General features: G+C 40.8%; 1 protein-coding gene across 1 annotated transcript; it reads left to right on the top strand.

The window, feature by feature from the left end:
- Positions 1-121: 121 nt before the first annotated feature.
- Srp19 (signal recognition particle 19) lies at positions 122-14,893 on the top strand. The gene is made up of 5 exons (XM_080275581.1): positions 122-191; positions 1,536-1,611; positions 2,787-2,846; positions 13,294-13,409; positions 14,688-14,893. Exons 1-5 carry the CDS (start codon positions 139-141, stop codon positions 14,812-14,814), a joined length of 432 nt encoding a protein of 143 aa, XP_080131707.1. The 5' UTR covers positions 122-138; the 3' UTR covers positions 14,815-14,893.
- The last annotated feature ends 613 nt before the right edge of the window (positions 14,894-15,506 follow it).

The raw sequence follows: 15,506 nt of genomic DNA, 5'->3' as shown, positions 1-15,506 counted from the left end.
CTACGGCAACGGTGACGCGGGTACAGTAGTTATATTTTGGCAAATACGAGGTTCATGTTGGTGTACTTCTGTAATTTTTGTGATAATTTTCATTCGTTCTTCAAAGAATGCAGGGGGTCTCACAAGTAAACAACAAAGATGGCGGCTGCAGTTGGTCGGCCCGTCACGAAGTTGCCAGATGGCTATGACAGGTGGGGTGGCTGAGCAAGAGTTGCTTAGTGTGTTGATTTTAAAGATCATTTTTGAACTAATGCTTCGTATTTTATCCAAGGATATGTAAAATTTCTCGGGCTGCACACAACATTCTGGTAACAGCCTATGGTATGCATCTCCATGGTGCCTGTTGTTTGGAAAGGCTGTATGGGTTTAAAGTTCATTGAAGGGTTTCCGGGAAATGTACGCTTTACTTTACGCAGCAGAAGGGCCATACCAATTCAGTTCGTATTACTCCAGTTTGTTTTCTGTATTATTTCCGACTTCATGGTGTTAAACAATTGTTTTATGTTGATTTGCCATCCATGTTTTATTCCTTATGCCTCACAGTCGTTCCTGTACCCTCCCTGTTATCATGTTGTATATGCCTTACCATCGCTCCTACTGGCAGACTTACTAAAACTTAATTGAAATCCTGGTTGTTAGGTTAAATTGCTAGGTTAGGTTAGGTTATAATGTAAGTTTGAGGTACTGAAAGCTGACCGGAATGTATGCTGGCGTAAGTGTCTGCCATTACACTTGAGAAACAGTCGTACAGTGGAAGGAACATGGCTAACAACAATAAAGAACTATTCATTTACCACCTCAAAAATAACCAGGAAAATATAAAAGACCATCAGAAAGAAGAACTGCTTTGGGAAGGTGCTGCTGCTTCGTACTGTAAAGCCAAAAGTGAAATGTGTGTAAAAAATTTGACAGTGCTTTATAAAAGATCCTAAAAAAAGAAGAAAAGTCAGAAGGTTGGAAGACATCAAAACCAAGGATGATTCGGAAAGCTAAAAAAACAACAATGAAAGAATTAAGACCGGTGGTGTTAACGAATATATAAATTATTCATAAATGCAGTGAAGGAAGAAGTACCAAGCCATCTCAAAGGAAATGATGAAATGAGAGAAACACAAGCGGGATTTACAAAAGGAGGAAGAACAGAGGACTAAATATTCATTTTACAATATTGTATGGAAGAAGGTTACACATGTAGTAGGAAACAAGCATTAGTAGTAATATTGGTAGATTTTAGCAAGGCTTATGATTCCGTCAAAAGAGAGAAACTAATTAGTGCATTAAAAGAGTACAAAATACATCCAAAAAGATAATTGATGTAGCAGCAAACATACAGTAGAAGGTGATAAAACAAGTACAGTACAGTATGGTATCTGATTGAATGAGTGAGGACAATCAGCTTGGACAATACTTGTTAAGAACATACATCTTTCATTACATGTTATGATGATGGTTGTGATAAAGATGAATAATGATGGCGATGATGATGATGTCATGTACCAAGATACTGATGTTAATATTATCGTGCTTGTTTTCAGATGGGTATGCCTGTACCCGGCATATATCAACAAAGACAAGTCAAGACAAGAAGGCAGGAGGATCCCCAAGGAGAAAGTAAGAAATTATTTGTAGAGTACCTGTTACTGTCAAAGGCAAGATATTTGAATGTGTGAATAATGAGTGAGTGGAGGTGTGATTCACGTTATTTGGGTACTCAGATGCTAGTTTTGTCCACCAGCAGCATAAGACCCTGGCAGTTGCGCTGCCAGATTTTAATTATATTCAGTCAATCAATCAATATTCAGTATAGTTTTCTTCACTTTGATTTACCTTTATTTATTTATTATTTTTAAGGATCCTTTTCACTTTATTTTGTAACCTTTTTAGTCTGATGGCATTAGTTTTATCTGTATTCTCATATCTCAAGGAGGGACTATGTGAACAAGAGGGGTTAGCTATAACCCTTACTAAACTCGTAACAAGAAATCTCCCCCGAAGCTGATAAAACCAGTTGGAAGTAGCTACAATAAACTAATCCAAGAAATTGTCACCAGATTGGGATAGTGGTATTTGTAGGCTACAATAGTCATAGTAGCTAGTAGCAGTAGTAGTAGCGGCAGCAGTGATAGTATTAGTACTGGTAGTAACCCCAGCTTTATCTGAAATGTGAACCCAGTGAACTGCAGACTGAAGTTGCCCCTCTCCTGCAACCTCTGTTCAAGAGGCACTTTAGCATGTAATGGCAATCATGGTTCAACGTGGTAGAGCCGCATCTGCCTCAACCCCGTCACCAGGACACTTTTGACATTTGGTGAAGAAGAGACCTCAGCTAACTCGGGTTGGCATGGAATCGAGACTCCTCAGAAAGAATTAATATAGCAACTCCACACTACAATTGATTGGGGTGTGTGGATCTGAAAAGAAAAACGTCTTAATTACGTGACCGCCACACGTCACTTAGGCCTGAGGTGGTGAGATGGTTTCAGACCCCACACAGATGAAGGTGCTTTATGGTACGGTGTTGTTCAGCCTGTTGTTATTTAAACACTAAGCTTATTTGGTTATTTCTTTTATAGTCAAATGGGACAAAGATCAGAATGGTAATGATGAAGACTGTGATGATGATGATAGTGATGATGATACTTTGTTTTTATTTACCATGAGCAGAAAAAAGGTCAAGATGGTGGTGGTGATTATACTTTGTTCTTATTTACCTTAATTGGGAAAAATAAGTACTGATGATGGTGATGATGATCCTTTGTTCTCATTCCATTGTGCATCCCCCACAGGCTGTATCAGCACCCACATGCAAAGAAATGCTTGATGTTCTCTCCACTACTGGCCTTCAGGTAAGCCACTCCACCTTCAGCTCCATCACTTCACTGCTCTTTCCATACGCACTTGGCCTGAAATTGCCATCTGTCCATCTTGAATGCTGGGCTGTAACAAGAACTTAACACTTGAAGATTCTTGTAGGCACAAAGAGGTGTTATGGAAAGGGTGTTGAGCCATAGCATTGTCTGATACTGCCACTGGTCTGTAACAAAAGATAAATGCAAGAATATGGTACTTGTCACAAAGAAAAGGAAAGTATATAACTAGTCATAGTATTGTCTTACTCTTCCATTGTGGTATGGGATATAAATTGAGTGTCATGAAAATCTCCACCAAGCTAAGGTGGATAACCTATAGGCATGGTTATGATCCATGGTTTTTTAGCCCACTCTGGTCAAATGGTGACTTGCAACCACGGATGTTTTTGCACAGTGGCTTTCCTTGGCAGTGCATGAATACACAACTCAACAAATTATGAGGTTCAGATGCATATCAGCACTGGGTGGGCCATTGAGCAGAAATATGCCTTGATTCAATTTGCCGTCTAACCAGGGTGGAGTAAAAACTGTGGCTTTTGACTCTGCAAGTAGTTTTTTCAGTACCCTTTTACAAGTTTTTTTTTTTTTTTTTTTTTTTTTTTTTTTTTAAGTAACAGGATTTGATGTAGCTTAGGGTAAAGCTTTTGAGTGAGGGGCATATTGAAGGTTGACTGGAGCTCCTTCAGTTTGAACATCCCTCCTAAATTGAATATTATTTTGGTAATAGAAAAAAAAATACATACAGTAGAAAGTATCATTGTAGTTAAGTTCTTAACCTGTAAAAGGCGATTGACATTCCAGAATGTCCGTCAGGGAAAAAGCAGTCGACGTTCCAGAACACTTTCATATTCCACGGGCCTGTTATATGCTAGGAGTGTGAATTGGGTCTCTGTATCAAGTGCTTCCCAGAATACCACACATTGAAACATATTAATGTGAACAGTTGTGGTAATATGAACAGTTGTACATAATACAGCAATCCCCGCACTGTCCAGACGCCCACTTTCCGGACACCCCACTTACCGGACATTGTGGGCCTGGACCTTGGAAACCCAAAAATGGCCAAAAAGGAAAAAAATCCCCCCCAAATCCGAATTTTTTCCCACCCGTTATTTGAAATTGCCGCGCGGCGCCGAACAGCTGTTTACACCATGGTCCCTTCACCCCTTCCTTCCTCCCCCCTCCCCCCTCCCCTGTCAGGGTTGCCATTTGGTATTTTTCATTACCAAATGTGAGCTAATTTGGTACTGAAAAATTCATTTGGTAATGAATCAGAATAATGCATTACCAAACGGATTTTTCACATGTATGAGGATGCACAGGGTGGCGATGGTGGATTGTCTGCTGTCTCTGATTAATCTGCTAGCCTACATAGCGTGAAAATAATCAACATGCTGTTAATTATTAGAAGAGTGATTTCATGTATTTCCACTTGTATAATATAATTAGTGAAGAATAAATGCTAGCATTACGAATGTGGTAATGAAAGTTAAATTTGGTAATGAAAATTGAGGAGTTTGGTAATGTGATTGTTGCGATCTGGCAACTCTGTTTCCCTGTCACCAACAGTTACTGCCTAACTTTGATTGCAAATAGATGCTTATCGCAATGGAAGCTACAGGTACTCGTTTTTTGTGAATAAACTGCAATACCTCGCCACTAGACCACATGGGAATTTACAGTGTTGTGCATTGTTAAGAAATTAGAATTTAGAGTGCAAAGGATTAATTGTGGAGTGCAAATTGGAGGTTGAAACTGGCATGGTGCAGTTAAGAACAATGTACAGTGTTAAACAATTATAACTCACAGTGCAAAGAATTAAGTGCAACACAACACTGGATTACTGTACGTGCTTCAAGAGCATTTTCACCACTGCCAAAGCCTTAGAGAAGGTGGCCACAGATATGCTGTAAGTACCCTGGCTGAGGTAGTCACTTCTAATTCCTTATTCTTTGGTTCCTTTTCATTTTTTTCATGCTTTATGTCCATTATTGGTGTGAATAGGGTCTTAAATAGGTTTAAATAGGTGCTATACATGTCCGATAGGGAGTTATTTAGGTGGCTTTCAAAGTTAGGCTGGGTTAGGGTCCTTAAGTACAAGTCTGGGGCCCACTATCCGGACGGGACCACTTTCCTGACGGGACCACTTTCCGGACATGCCTTTGGCTCTATTATGTTGGATAGTAGGGGGATTACTGTACAGTCAAGTAGCCTAAGGCGCGGCTGTTTGGTTCTGGACTGCACCTGTGCTGTAGAAAACCTTGCCATACAAGTAACTAAACCAATGGGAAAAATGGAATTTGGTTCTGGATGTTCACCCAAAGTCCCTCTTTTCATCCCACTTTTCCTCATGTTTCCCCACTTTACACACGCATACAATCAAACAGTCAGTCAATGCATGTATTGCACGCAACAATAGGCACACAAAATGAGAGGGTGATCAGCCTTGTGTTTACTTAGGCAATGCCACTCACTGCAGATCTAGCGTAAAAAAGCTCAGCCAAGTAGACATAGATCAGCTGACCGACCAAAACATTAACCCGTTAACTGCGCATGGCGGTTTTTTGGAGGTGTCCATGGTGCGCAGACATAGGGGTAAAAATGAAATTTCCCAAAGGCCAAAGTTTTTCTTAGGAATTGAGAGAACACATGCCAAAGTATATTGTAACGAAATATTAGCTCAATATTTACCATGGTAAAGCCATGGATGAACATCGAATTGGCTGATTCCCTATTGGAATGTATGGTTTTCGGTTTCGGTTTCAGTTTTGAAGGCTCAAACATGCTTGCATGGGTCACCTTGGTCACCATGGCACTATATTCGAAATTCACCTGCGCAGCCGGGGCTGTATTAAGCAGTCGCACTCGGAACAGCCCAGGCTGTATAGAGCAGTTAACGGGTTAAAGATGGTGGATGCTACCTGGTCAAGCACTGATTGAGGAAGTTTATTTGATAAAGTTTGTATGCTCAAGTGTCAACAAAACTCACATTTAACATGTTAATAATCATTCTTATATACATGATGATGATGATGGGAGGCATTATACTTCATCTTAGCTCAGAGATGGGTGCTTTGTTACTAACCCTTTCATAGCGGTTTTACGAGCAAACCTATAAACTAGTCACAATACCCAAAGAATCTTTAATGTTTCAGTACTTAACACAATGAATTTGGTGAAGTTTAACCTCCTCATAAGAGAGAAAAAAGTCCACAGTTGGAGCACTTGTAGTATGGAGCTGAAGTGGTTGCCATCTTCTTTTGTTTACGAACCAGGGAGTGCACCGCCAGGGGAATTTGCCTGCGCGTTTCCAACCTTGCCACGCCCGCATCATAGGTAGGTTATGTGTGTGGTTCGTTTTTTGGAGGGTCTGGTACCTTGCCGTGGCATAGAAGTCCGCACCATAGGTGACTTGACTGTTTTTACATACGTAAAATTATATCTGTAGAGACGTAAGTTAAGAAAAATTTTCCATATATACAGTGTGTAGTGTACATAATGTAAAAATAGTACACTCAATCCTTGTCAATCGCATGTTCATAAATCAGGGATTCGTAAATCACGGCTAGGTGGCCGTCAGACTGCTGGCAACCTTAAATCACTGTTATGTCACGAAAATCGCGGACCTAGGCACCCAAGTGGGCCTTTTCCGTGGAGAACTGTAAACCGCGGCATTCGAACTGAAAATTGCGACCCAACAAACAATCACCGCATGTCCCTGGTGGCATATGTGCATACAAATGCCACCATGTTGTTGTTGTCCCTCCAGTCCGCACACTACAGACCATCGCTGTGGAGTGCAAGAGTTACCTGCCTTTTTTGTGCAACTTTCCCCTGCCTCCTACCTGCCATGGCCCTTCCCGACCCCCTGATTAAGCGCTTTAAGCAGTATGGCGTCAAGAAGCTGCTGCAGTTGTTGTACAGTCCACGTTTGGAGCTCATTCGTCATGTTGAGAGGGGAGTGAAGTTTTCAAAGCTGGCGAAAGAGTTTGGGAAGAACAAGTGCTGAGAGGTTCTAAGTTCTTCCCAACACCACCCCACTCCATTCACTTAAGCACTTTCATCATAGGATTAAGGTGAGATCCCTTAACATGGCTTATTTCTATTTAATACATGCACAGAATATTCCTAAATTTGTATGTTTGTGTTTGATGGTGCCTAGATAGGTGTAGGTAGGGTGCTATGGGGGCGGGTTGGCCAAAGTCCAGACCCAAATTAATTTTTCACATAAGAGTTATTATTCATAAATCACAGAATTCGTAAATCACGGCAGTGGTCCAGACCCAAATTGCCGCAGTTTACGAGGATTGAGTGTATATATATTTTTAGTTTGCTAATACAAATAAGAGCAGAAAGCAAGACTCTTAGCCCATCTCCTCTCAGTCACATGCCCCTGATAGTGATCTTGATGCATCACCACCCCTCTTATTCATCTCTCACCACCACGCGGCCCGTGTGCAATTTGAAGTTAGTAACATATATATATATATACACTCAATCCTCATAAATCGCGTGTTCATAAATCACAGATTCATAAATCACGGCTAGGTGGCTGTCAGACTGCCAGCAACCTTAAATCACTGTTAAGTCACGAAAATCGCGGACCTAGGCACCCAAGTGGGCCTTTTCCAAGGAGAACTGTAAACCGTGGCATTCAAACTGAAAATCGCGACCCAACAACCAATCAGTGCGCATCCCTGGTGGCATATGTGCATACTAATGCAACCATGTTGTTGTTGTTCTTGTCCTGCCAGTCTGCACACTACAGACCGTCACCATGGAGTACGAGAGTTACCATACCTGCCTTTTTTGTGCTACTTTCCCCCGCCTCCTACCTGCCATGGCCCCTCCTGACTCCCCGATGAAGAGCTCTAAGTAGTATGGTGTCAAGAAGCTGCTGCAGTTCTTGTACAGTCAATGTTTGGAGCTCATTCATCGTGTTGAGAGGGGAGAGAAGTTTTCAAAGCTGGCGAAAGAGTTTGGGAAGAACAAGTGCTGAGAGGTTCTAGGTTCTTCTCAACACCACCCCACTCCATTCACTTAAGCAATATCGTCATAGGATTAAGGTGAGATCTCTTAACATGGCATATTTCTATTTAATACATGCACGGAATATTCCTAAATTTGTATGTTTGTGTTTGATGGTGCCTAGATAGGTGTAGGTAGGGTGCTGTGGGGGCGGGTTGGCCAAAGTCCAGACCCAAATTAATTTTTCACATAAGAGTTATTATTCATAAATCACGGAATTCGTAAATCATGGCAGTGGTCCAGACCCAAATTGCTGCGATTTACGAGGATTGAGTGTATATATATATACTGTATATATATATATTTTTTTTATAACCCACCCTACACAGATATAAAATTGGAAAGTAGCCTACTGTTTAAGGGTTAACCCCCTTTACCCCAAAGACAAAAGGTAGCAGGTGGTTGGTTATCATCATCCCAGGAGGTACCATTACTTTCAAAGGAGTGCCACAGGACCAAGACCATGTAGCTGGCCTCACACAGAACTTCCAGGTAGGGAACTCAAACACCCTTGCCATGTAGTCAGAATCTGAGCTGAGACTATTACTCATACATAGCTCCTATACACAGCTCATCCTCTTGGGGGGGCTGTGCCTCTTCTAATTTCCCTGTACCTCATCATGTGGAAGGACCCTGTACCGTATCATATGAAAGGACCCTATTCTGATCCTGGCAAGGCACTTTATGCCACAGGAAGGTGGTGACTGCATGCTTGTGGACAGTGGGTCTGTTCAGCCAGACAGACCATGCTAGAGCAACAGCAGCAGCCTCGAGGATTCTTGTTGTGTTCAAAAGATTGACTTTTATATGTAGTGTACATATATCCATCCATCCATCATCCAATCCTACGTTGCCCCATGAGGTACGTAAGAGCCCGGGGCTAGGCAAGCTGGTCCTGACATTTAAAATGAGAGTGACCAGCCTCACTCATCCCTGAGTGGCATTATGTGAGCAATAAACCCCAACCATCCCTTTGATATAAACCTTCACTGGTCCCATCCAATTGGAGCGCCCTAATTACCCACTAAACCACCAGGCGCCATAATTTGGTTATATGGTTACCACTCAGCATAATAAATGGTTTCCTGGTGTACAGGAAACCATTTGGCTAGTCACTCAGTGTAGAGTCACCCACAGGTGGACGGAAGAGGAAAGAATAAAGGAAAGAAAGACAGAAGAGGGAATGTAAAGTCACCCTTAGCCAGAAGGACCAGGAAAGAATGAAGGAAAGAAAGACAGAAGAGGATGGAAGGAAAGAAGGATGGAGGAGAGGAAAGGGCAGACACCTGAGAGCAGCACTACATCAAGTGAGTGGATGGTGAGTGCCACCACCTACCAGTGTGTATATATATATATATATATATATTTACAGATATGCTTTGATATATGATACCCCTAGATGCGATACCCTGGCTTAATGATGGGGATAGAAATACCACCATACCCCGCCTAACGATGGCCAAACCCCGGTTTAACAATGGGTTTTTTTATTTGATGATATTTTAGCCTAAAATTGTATGTTAAGGTTGATTTATAAACTGTTTTTAGTCTCAGACTAATGTGTTTTAACTATGGATGGGGTGAACATTGTCATTTTGGGGTAGAGTTTACTAAGCTTGATTTTTTCCAGACTTATATTTGATGATTTTCAGATTTTATTTATTGGTATTAGTGAGTTATTAACAGGTGTTAGGCTCAGGTTAGCTTCCTTTACAGCTGTTAGGCCATTTAGATTGGCTTTAAACTTGTTTTTGGGCTCAGTTGGGTGGTTTTGGACTTGGTTGGGGGAAACCCAAGGTTCAAAAATGCATCCCATTACTTTACATGTTAAATTTACTCCAATGTACAATACTCCGCCTAACGATGGGTTTTTACCTAACCAATTGCATTGTTAAACCTGTTATACCTGTATATATATATATATATATATATATATATATATATATATATATATATATATATATATATATACATATATATATACAGGTATATATATACATACATACATACATACATACATACATACATACATATATTGGTATACAGTACTGTATATACTGTATATACAGTCTTGTGAACGTTTCGGTAATTTTTCATTCCTACTGCATACTGTACTTATGCTTGATGAGTGGATTGCGAATCATCAGTGTGGAGTGTAAACTTTGTCTGTTGTTTGGTTAGGTAACACATGATGAAAAAACAATTTTTTTTATCTGGTTGTCCTGCACCATGGATGTAGGAAATGTCTAGGGCTGCTGCAGCCTAGGGGTTAATAATGTAAATAGACAGCTGACATTTAATAATGTGCAATACAGTTGTTTTGTATATTGTCCACTACTGTTTACCGTGACCCCATATTTTTAGGGTATGACCCAGTGCCATAAAGTTATCCAACCCCTTCATTGCAGAAACATCATTGTTGTTTCATTCTTGCTGTCACCAGATGATCTTATTCAAGTATTTATTCATCTCTAATATTTAAAAAATTAAGTAAGGCCATAACTGCCTACTGTAGTTTAAAACCTCTCTCCCATGTTGTGTAAATTATTTGGAGATGGCAAGAATAAAATAAAATACAGTAATACATCCTTGGGGGTTAACCCTTATATACCATATACCGTATACTGGCGAGTATGGCACTGTAATAATGAACCATTTTGTCCAGTACATCAGCATTTTTCATACAGGGTCTATTGTTTTTATCATAGTTTGTAAGTCAGGATGTTACCCAAGAGGAGTAGTCAGTGATTTTTAATTTATTGTACTTTGTGTTGCATATTGCCATATTCTTAAAGTTTAATTGTGGAGGGGAAGGTAGGAGCCCAGTTTTTGCCACATAATTTGTGGAATGCCTATGGCAATTATACAATACTTAATTAGCCTGCATCTCACATTGCAGAATGTAGTTTACAATAATTACAGTAAACTCAATTTATCGTTGCAATATCCAGTCCAACTCAGTATCTGGCGCTGCTGGCTCGGCTCTGTTAAAGCAATATCTGGCAAAATTATGCATCGTCCGGCACCGAAACAGGACGTAACTGGTAGTTCTATGCAATATTTGGCATTGAGACATGTCAGCCAGCTCATAAATGATAGCCAACCGGTGCTGTCTTACTGTATTACAGTACAGTACTGCATCACTATTTTGTTGTATTTTATGCATATGAAAGCAATGATGAGAAATAGGGAGGTGAGTATGGAAGTTAAGAAGTCAGTGCATGACAGTAGTGCGATCCCTACCCTGACATATGGAAATGAGGCGTGGATCTTGCTAGAGGGGAACAAGTCAAGAGTGAGAGCAGTGGAAATGAGTTACTTGAGAGGAGCATGTGGAGTGACATGGAGGGACAGGCTTACAAATGAAGAAGTGAAGGAACGTTGTGGGGTGGATGTGGATGTGGTTGAGAAAATTAGGAGAAATACACTGAGGTGGTGTGGACACGTGGAGAGAATGGAGAATGAAAGACTGACTAAGAGGCTGTATGTTGGTGAAGTGGAGGGAGGGAGAGAGAGGGGAAGACCGAGGATGAGGTGGAGGATGGAGTTGAGAGGTACATGAGGGAGGGGAGAGTGAGTTGGGGGGAGGGCAGTCAAATGGTGGGTAACAGAGCAACTTGGAGGCATTTTGTCTGCGGCCACCCTTTGCGGAATTAGGGCGTCAAGCTATAGATAGATAGATTCATCAGTTAGTCATGGGAGGGCTTTTACGATAGAGGATCAAGATGTTGACCTGATGAGGGTACTATGCAATATCTGACATTTCACTTTATTTGGCATAGGGGCTGGCTGAAATACAATGGATAATTGGGGTTTTACTGTATACAGATAGGCCAGATTCACTTGGTATACACACATACATCACAGAAATTATTTTAAAAAACTGGAGGCATCCCATCACCTTTACCATTTAATGTTTAAGAATATAGGCCATAGTCTCATTTAGCACTAGGGCAAATAGATATTTTTATGTACGTGTGCCAGGTGATTTTAGGATTGCACAGTAAATCTATCTATCTATTGCCAGATGCCTTAATCCCGTAGGGGGTGGCCACAAATAAATCACCTCCATGTCACCTTGTCCACTGCCATTTCACCGCCCTGCTTCCAGCTCACACTCCCCTCTCTCATATACATTTCCACTCCATCCCTCCATCTCATCCTAGGCCTCCCCTTTCTCCCCCCCTCCACCTCACTCAGCATAAACTCTCCTTCTTAATCTCTCACACTCCATCCTCTCCACATGGCCAAACCACTTCAGTGTAATAAAATTTCTCCTAACACTTTTTATCACATCCACATCCATACCACAACGCTTCTTCACTTCCTCATTTGTCACTCTGTCACTCCATGTGACTCCACATGTTCCTTTCAAATAACACATTTCAGTAACTCATACAATAAATATTACTGTATAACTCTGTTGAAATTGTATTTGGATCATTTTGTATAGTTACTCTCAGGTTATTTGTCCCCCTCAAAACAACCCATCCTTTACTTTCTGTGTTTGTACTCCTCACTTTCTGTTTCTCTCATCCTTTCTGTCACTATTCCTTCCACTGAGTGACATGCCAAATGGCTTCCTGTAACTCATGAAACCATCTACTATGCTGGGTGGTAACCATATAACGGGGTGATGTGGAGCCTACAATGGTGCCCCTGTTAGCTGGGTGGAGAGGTGTAAATGCAGCATCCATCTGGGAACCAAACCTCCACACTTTTCCCCACACTTCACTGTTGTGAGACACTGTCTGCTGCCAGAAAATACCAATTCCTGCACGGGATTGCCTCGCAGGGGTAGATGCTTGCATGCAATTGATGAGTCTGCTCAGCCAGACAGACCAAGATTGATCAGCAGCAACTTCCTTTTTTTTTTTTTTTTTTTTTTTTTTTAATAACCTGTCAGGAAATGTATGCTATTATGCTGTATGTTATATCCATTTAGGAAGGGAGAAATAGGAGGGTTTCAGGGGATTTCTCCCTCGTCCTCCTGGAGAGAGTTTGTTTCCTTGTTTAACCCTGTTGTTCACTGAGCAGTACAGTTAGGGACTTGGATATCAACTGTATGTGTGTTGCATTCCAGGGGAAGGTTGTGACTGAGCACAACTGTTTTCTTCAATGACCTTCATGCAGTTGATAGGCACTAACCATTGTAGTCCAGTGATTTTATATTATTATTTCAATTTCTAAATTACTTTCTTTCCTGAGGATGGACTTAAAAGTGGAGAAGTAGCAATAACCTTCATTAACTTCCCTAGTTCTTTGATGCTATCCTTAGCTGAATGGAATCAGCTGCAAGTAGCAAGAATAAATAGAAAATTGCATCATCAGATTGAAGTGGTTAATTTATTTTTTTATTATTATTATTTTTTAATGATAACCATATTCTTTGCAGGTGATGGGTGAACGCAAGATTTACTCCCGAGAGAAAAGCAAGGAGCTACAGTATTGGGGTAGAGTACGGGTGCAACTACGAGGACCCAATGGTGATGTCCTCAATAATAACTTCAGGTAATGCTGACTCAGCTGATTTGTAAGAATGAACTATTGCTGTATATGACCTCAGCTGCCAACCTTGTGTATGGAAATAGAAGTTTCAATATAAATTAGAGTACCATGCACTCACTCGATGTAGTGCTGCTGTCGTGTGTCTGCCCTTTCCTCTCCTCCATCCTTCTTTCCTTCCATCCTCTTCTGTCTTTCTTTCCTTCATTCTTTCCTTGTCCTTCTGTCTACAGGTGCCTTTACACTCCCTCTTCTGTCTTTCTTTCCTTCACTCTTTCCTCTTCCTTCTGCCTGTGGGTGACTCTACACTGAGTGACAAGCCAAATGGTTTCCTGTACACCAGGAAACCATTTGCTATGCTGGGTGGCAACCATATAACCAAATTTTGGCATCTGGTGGTTTAGTGGGTAATTATTATGCTCCAGTTGGATTGAGGCAGTGATGGTTTATATCCAAGGAGCGGTTGGGGTTTATTGCTCACATAATGCCACTCTGAGATGACTGAGGCTGGTCACTCTCATTTTAAATGTCGGGACCAACTGCCTAGAGCCGGGCTCCTATGCTCCTCATGGGGCAATGTAGGATTGGATGATGGATTGATAAATTGCAGTTACTTAGCTGGCAACACAGAACCACAGACACCCACAGTAATACTGTACCACAACATTGTTAACTGCATAGATAATTAAATCCTACTGTACAGTAAAATAAACAATAGACTTAATTATCTTGGCAACACAGGACCACAGACACTCACAAAAATACCACAGTTTTGTTAACTAGGTGAACCATTAAATTAGTAAAACAGAATCCTAATGATAAAATAAAAAATAGACTTTCTGAAAACAGAGTAGCAGTACTGATGACTCATTGTTGCAATTCTCGGGCTTTCCATAATAGAAAAGTATGTATCACTGCAGCTACTAGCTAGCATTGTCAAGTTATTAGACCACCTGTGTCTGACTGCTCATCAAGCAAAATTACAATCTTCAGGCCATAAGGAAATGAAGAGAATGTGAAAAACAGAGAAAATTCTATAAGGCATGCTATAGGCTACTAGAAATGACTTCTGAAAGTCACGTCACAGCTGAGGGAGTCCACAGTAACTACAGAATGCAAATAGATCACCGGTAAAAGTCAGTGCCACCTATAAAGCTGATTTACCAATTTTCCCCACTTTATGAAAAAAGTTTTGATCTTTTGAAAAACATCCCTGACATACAGTACTTATATGACAAGGAGTTGCTATTTATATACCGTACTTGTACTGTTTTATTTGTACAGCACCCGTGAGTCAGTGATGCTGTTTACGGCAGAGAAGATTCCACAGCTAAAGTCACGAACTAACCCCAAGCATGGCCAGGACCAGCACCAAGGTAAACAGGGAAAGCAGGGCAAGAAAAAGAAATAGTGGGGAAGGGTAATAGCAAGAAAAATGGCAGTTGTTGAGAAAGAAGTGTTTAGAAAATACATTTTTTGTACATTATTTATACACTGGTTTCTTTGACCTGTTCTTTCTTTGTTGATTGTGTCTGTACAGTTGTTAATAATAAAATAACCAATCCCATGTTATGCACCTTCAAGTGCAGGCGGGACCCAAACCAAGGCAACTGAGGTAAAAGTCATTTAAAGGTAGGTAACCAGCCTGCTTCCTCTCATGGCGACCAAACCTATTCAAGGCTGTCGCTCCAACTTTTTTTTTTTCTTTCTTTTTTTTCTTTTTTAATCTCTAAACCTCGAAGCACCTTGAAGCATAGTTAGAAAAAAAATGATAGAGGCTTTAGTAAAGTGCTGTGAAAAGTTTACAGTACCAGTAATATACATTTACAGTACTTCTTGGTTCTGTTGTTTTTGTATTGGTATTATTTATGTAGTTGATAATAAATTAGGTAAATTTTAATGGTAGGTGGGGGCACTCACCATCCACTCACTCAGTGTAGTGCTGCTCTCAGGTGCCAGCCTTCTCCTCTCTTCCTTCCTTTTCTGTCTTTCTTTCCTTCATCTTTTCCCCTTCCTCCTGTCTGTGGGTGACTCTACACTGAGTGACAAGCCAAATGGTTTCCTGTACACCAGAAAACCATTTACTGTACTATGCTGGGTGGT

This window comes from Coenobita brevimanus, chromosome 62 (assembly GCF_032717465.1).
Source record: "Coenobita brevimanus isolate Jiangsu-jjx chromosome 62, ASM3271746v2, whole genome shotgun sequence".
NCBI classification, from domain to species: Eukaryota; Metazoa; Arthropoda; class Malacostraca; order Decapoda; family Coenobitidae; genus Coenobita; species Coenobita brevimanus.
Note: the sequence above shows the minus strand (reverse complement) of the source record. Positions and strands in the feature narration are given on the sequence as shown.

Coding starts and splice junctions, on each gene's coding strand:
- Srp19 (XM_080275581.1), top strand. CDS start 139: ATGGCGGCTGCAGTTGGTCGGCCCGTCACGAAGTTGCCAGATGGCTAT. Junction 2,847..13,293: donor TCTCCACTACTGGCCTTCAG/GTAAGCCACTCC, acceptor TATTCTTTGCAG/GTGATGGGTGAACGCAAGAT. Junction 13,410..14,687: donor GTCCTCAATAATAACTTCAG/GTAATGCTGACT, acceptor TTATTTGTACAG/CACCCGTGAGTCAGTGATGC.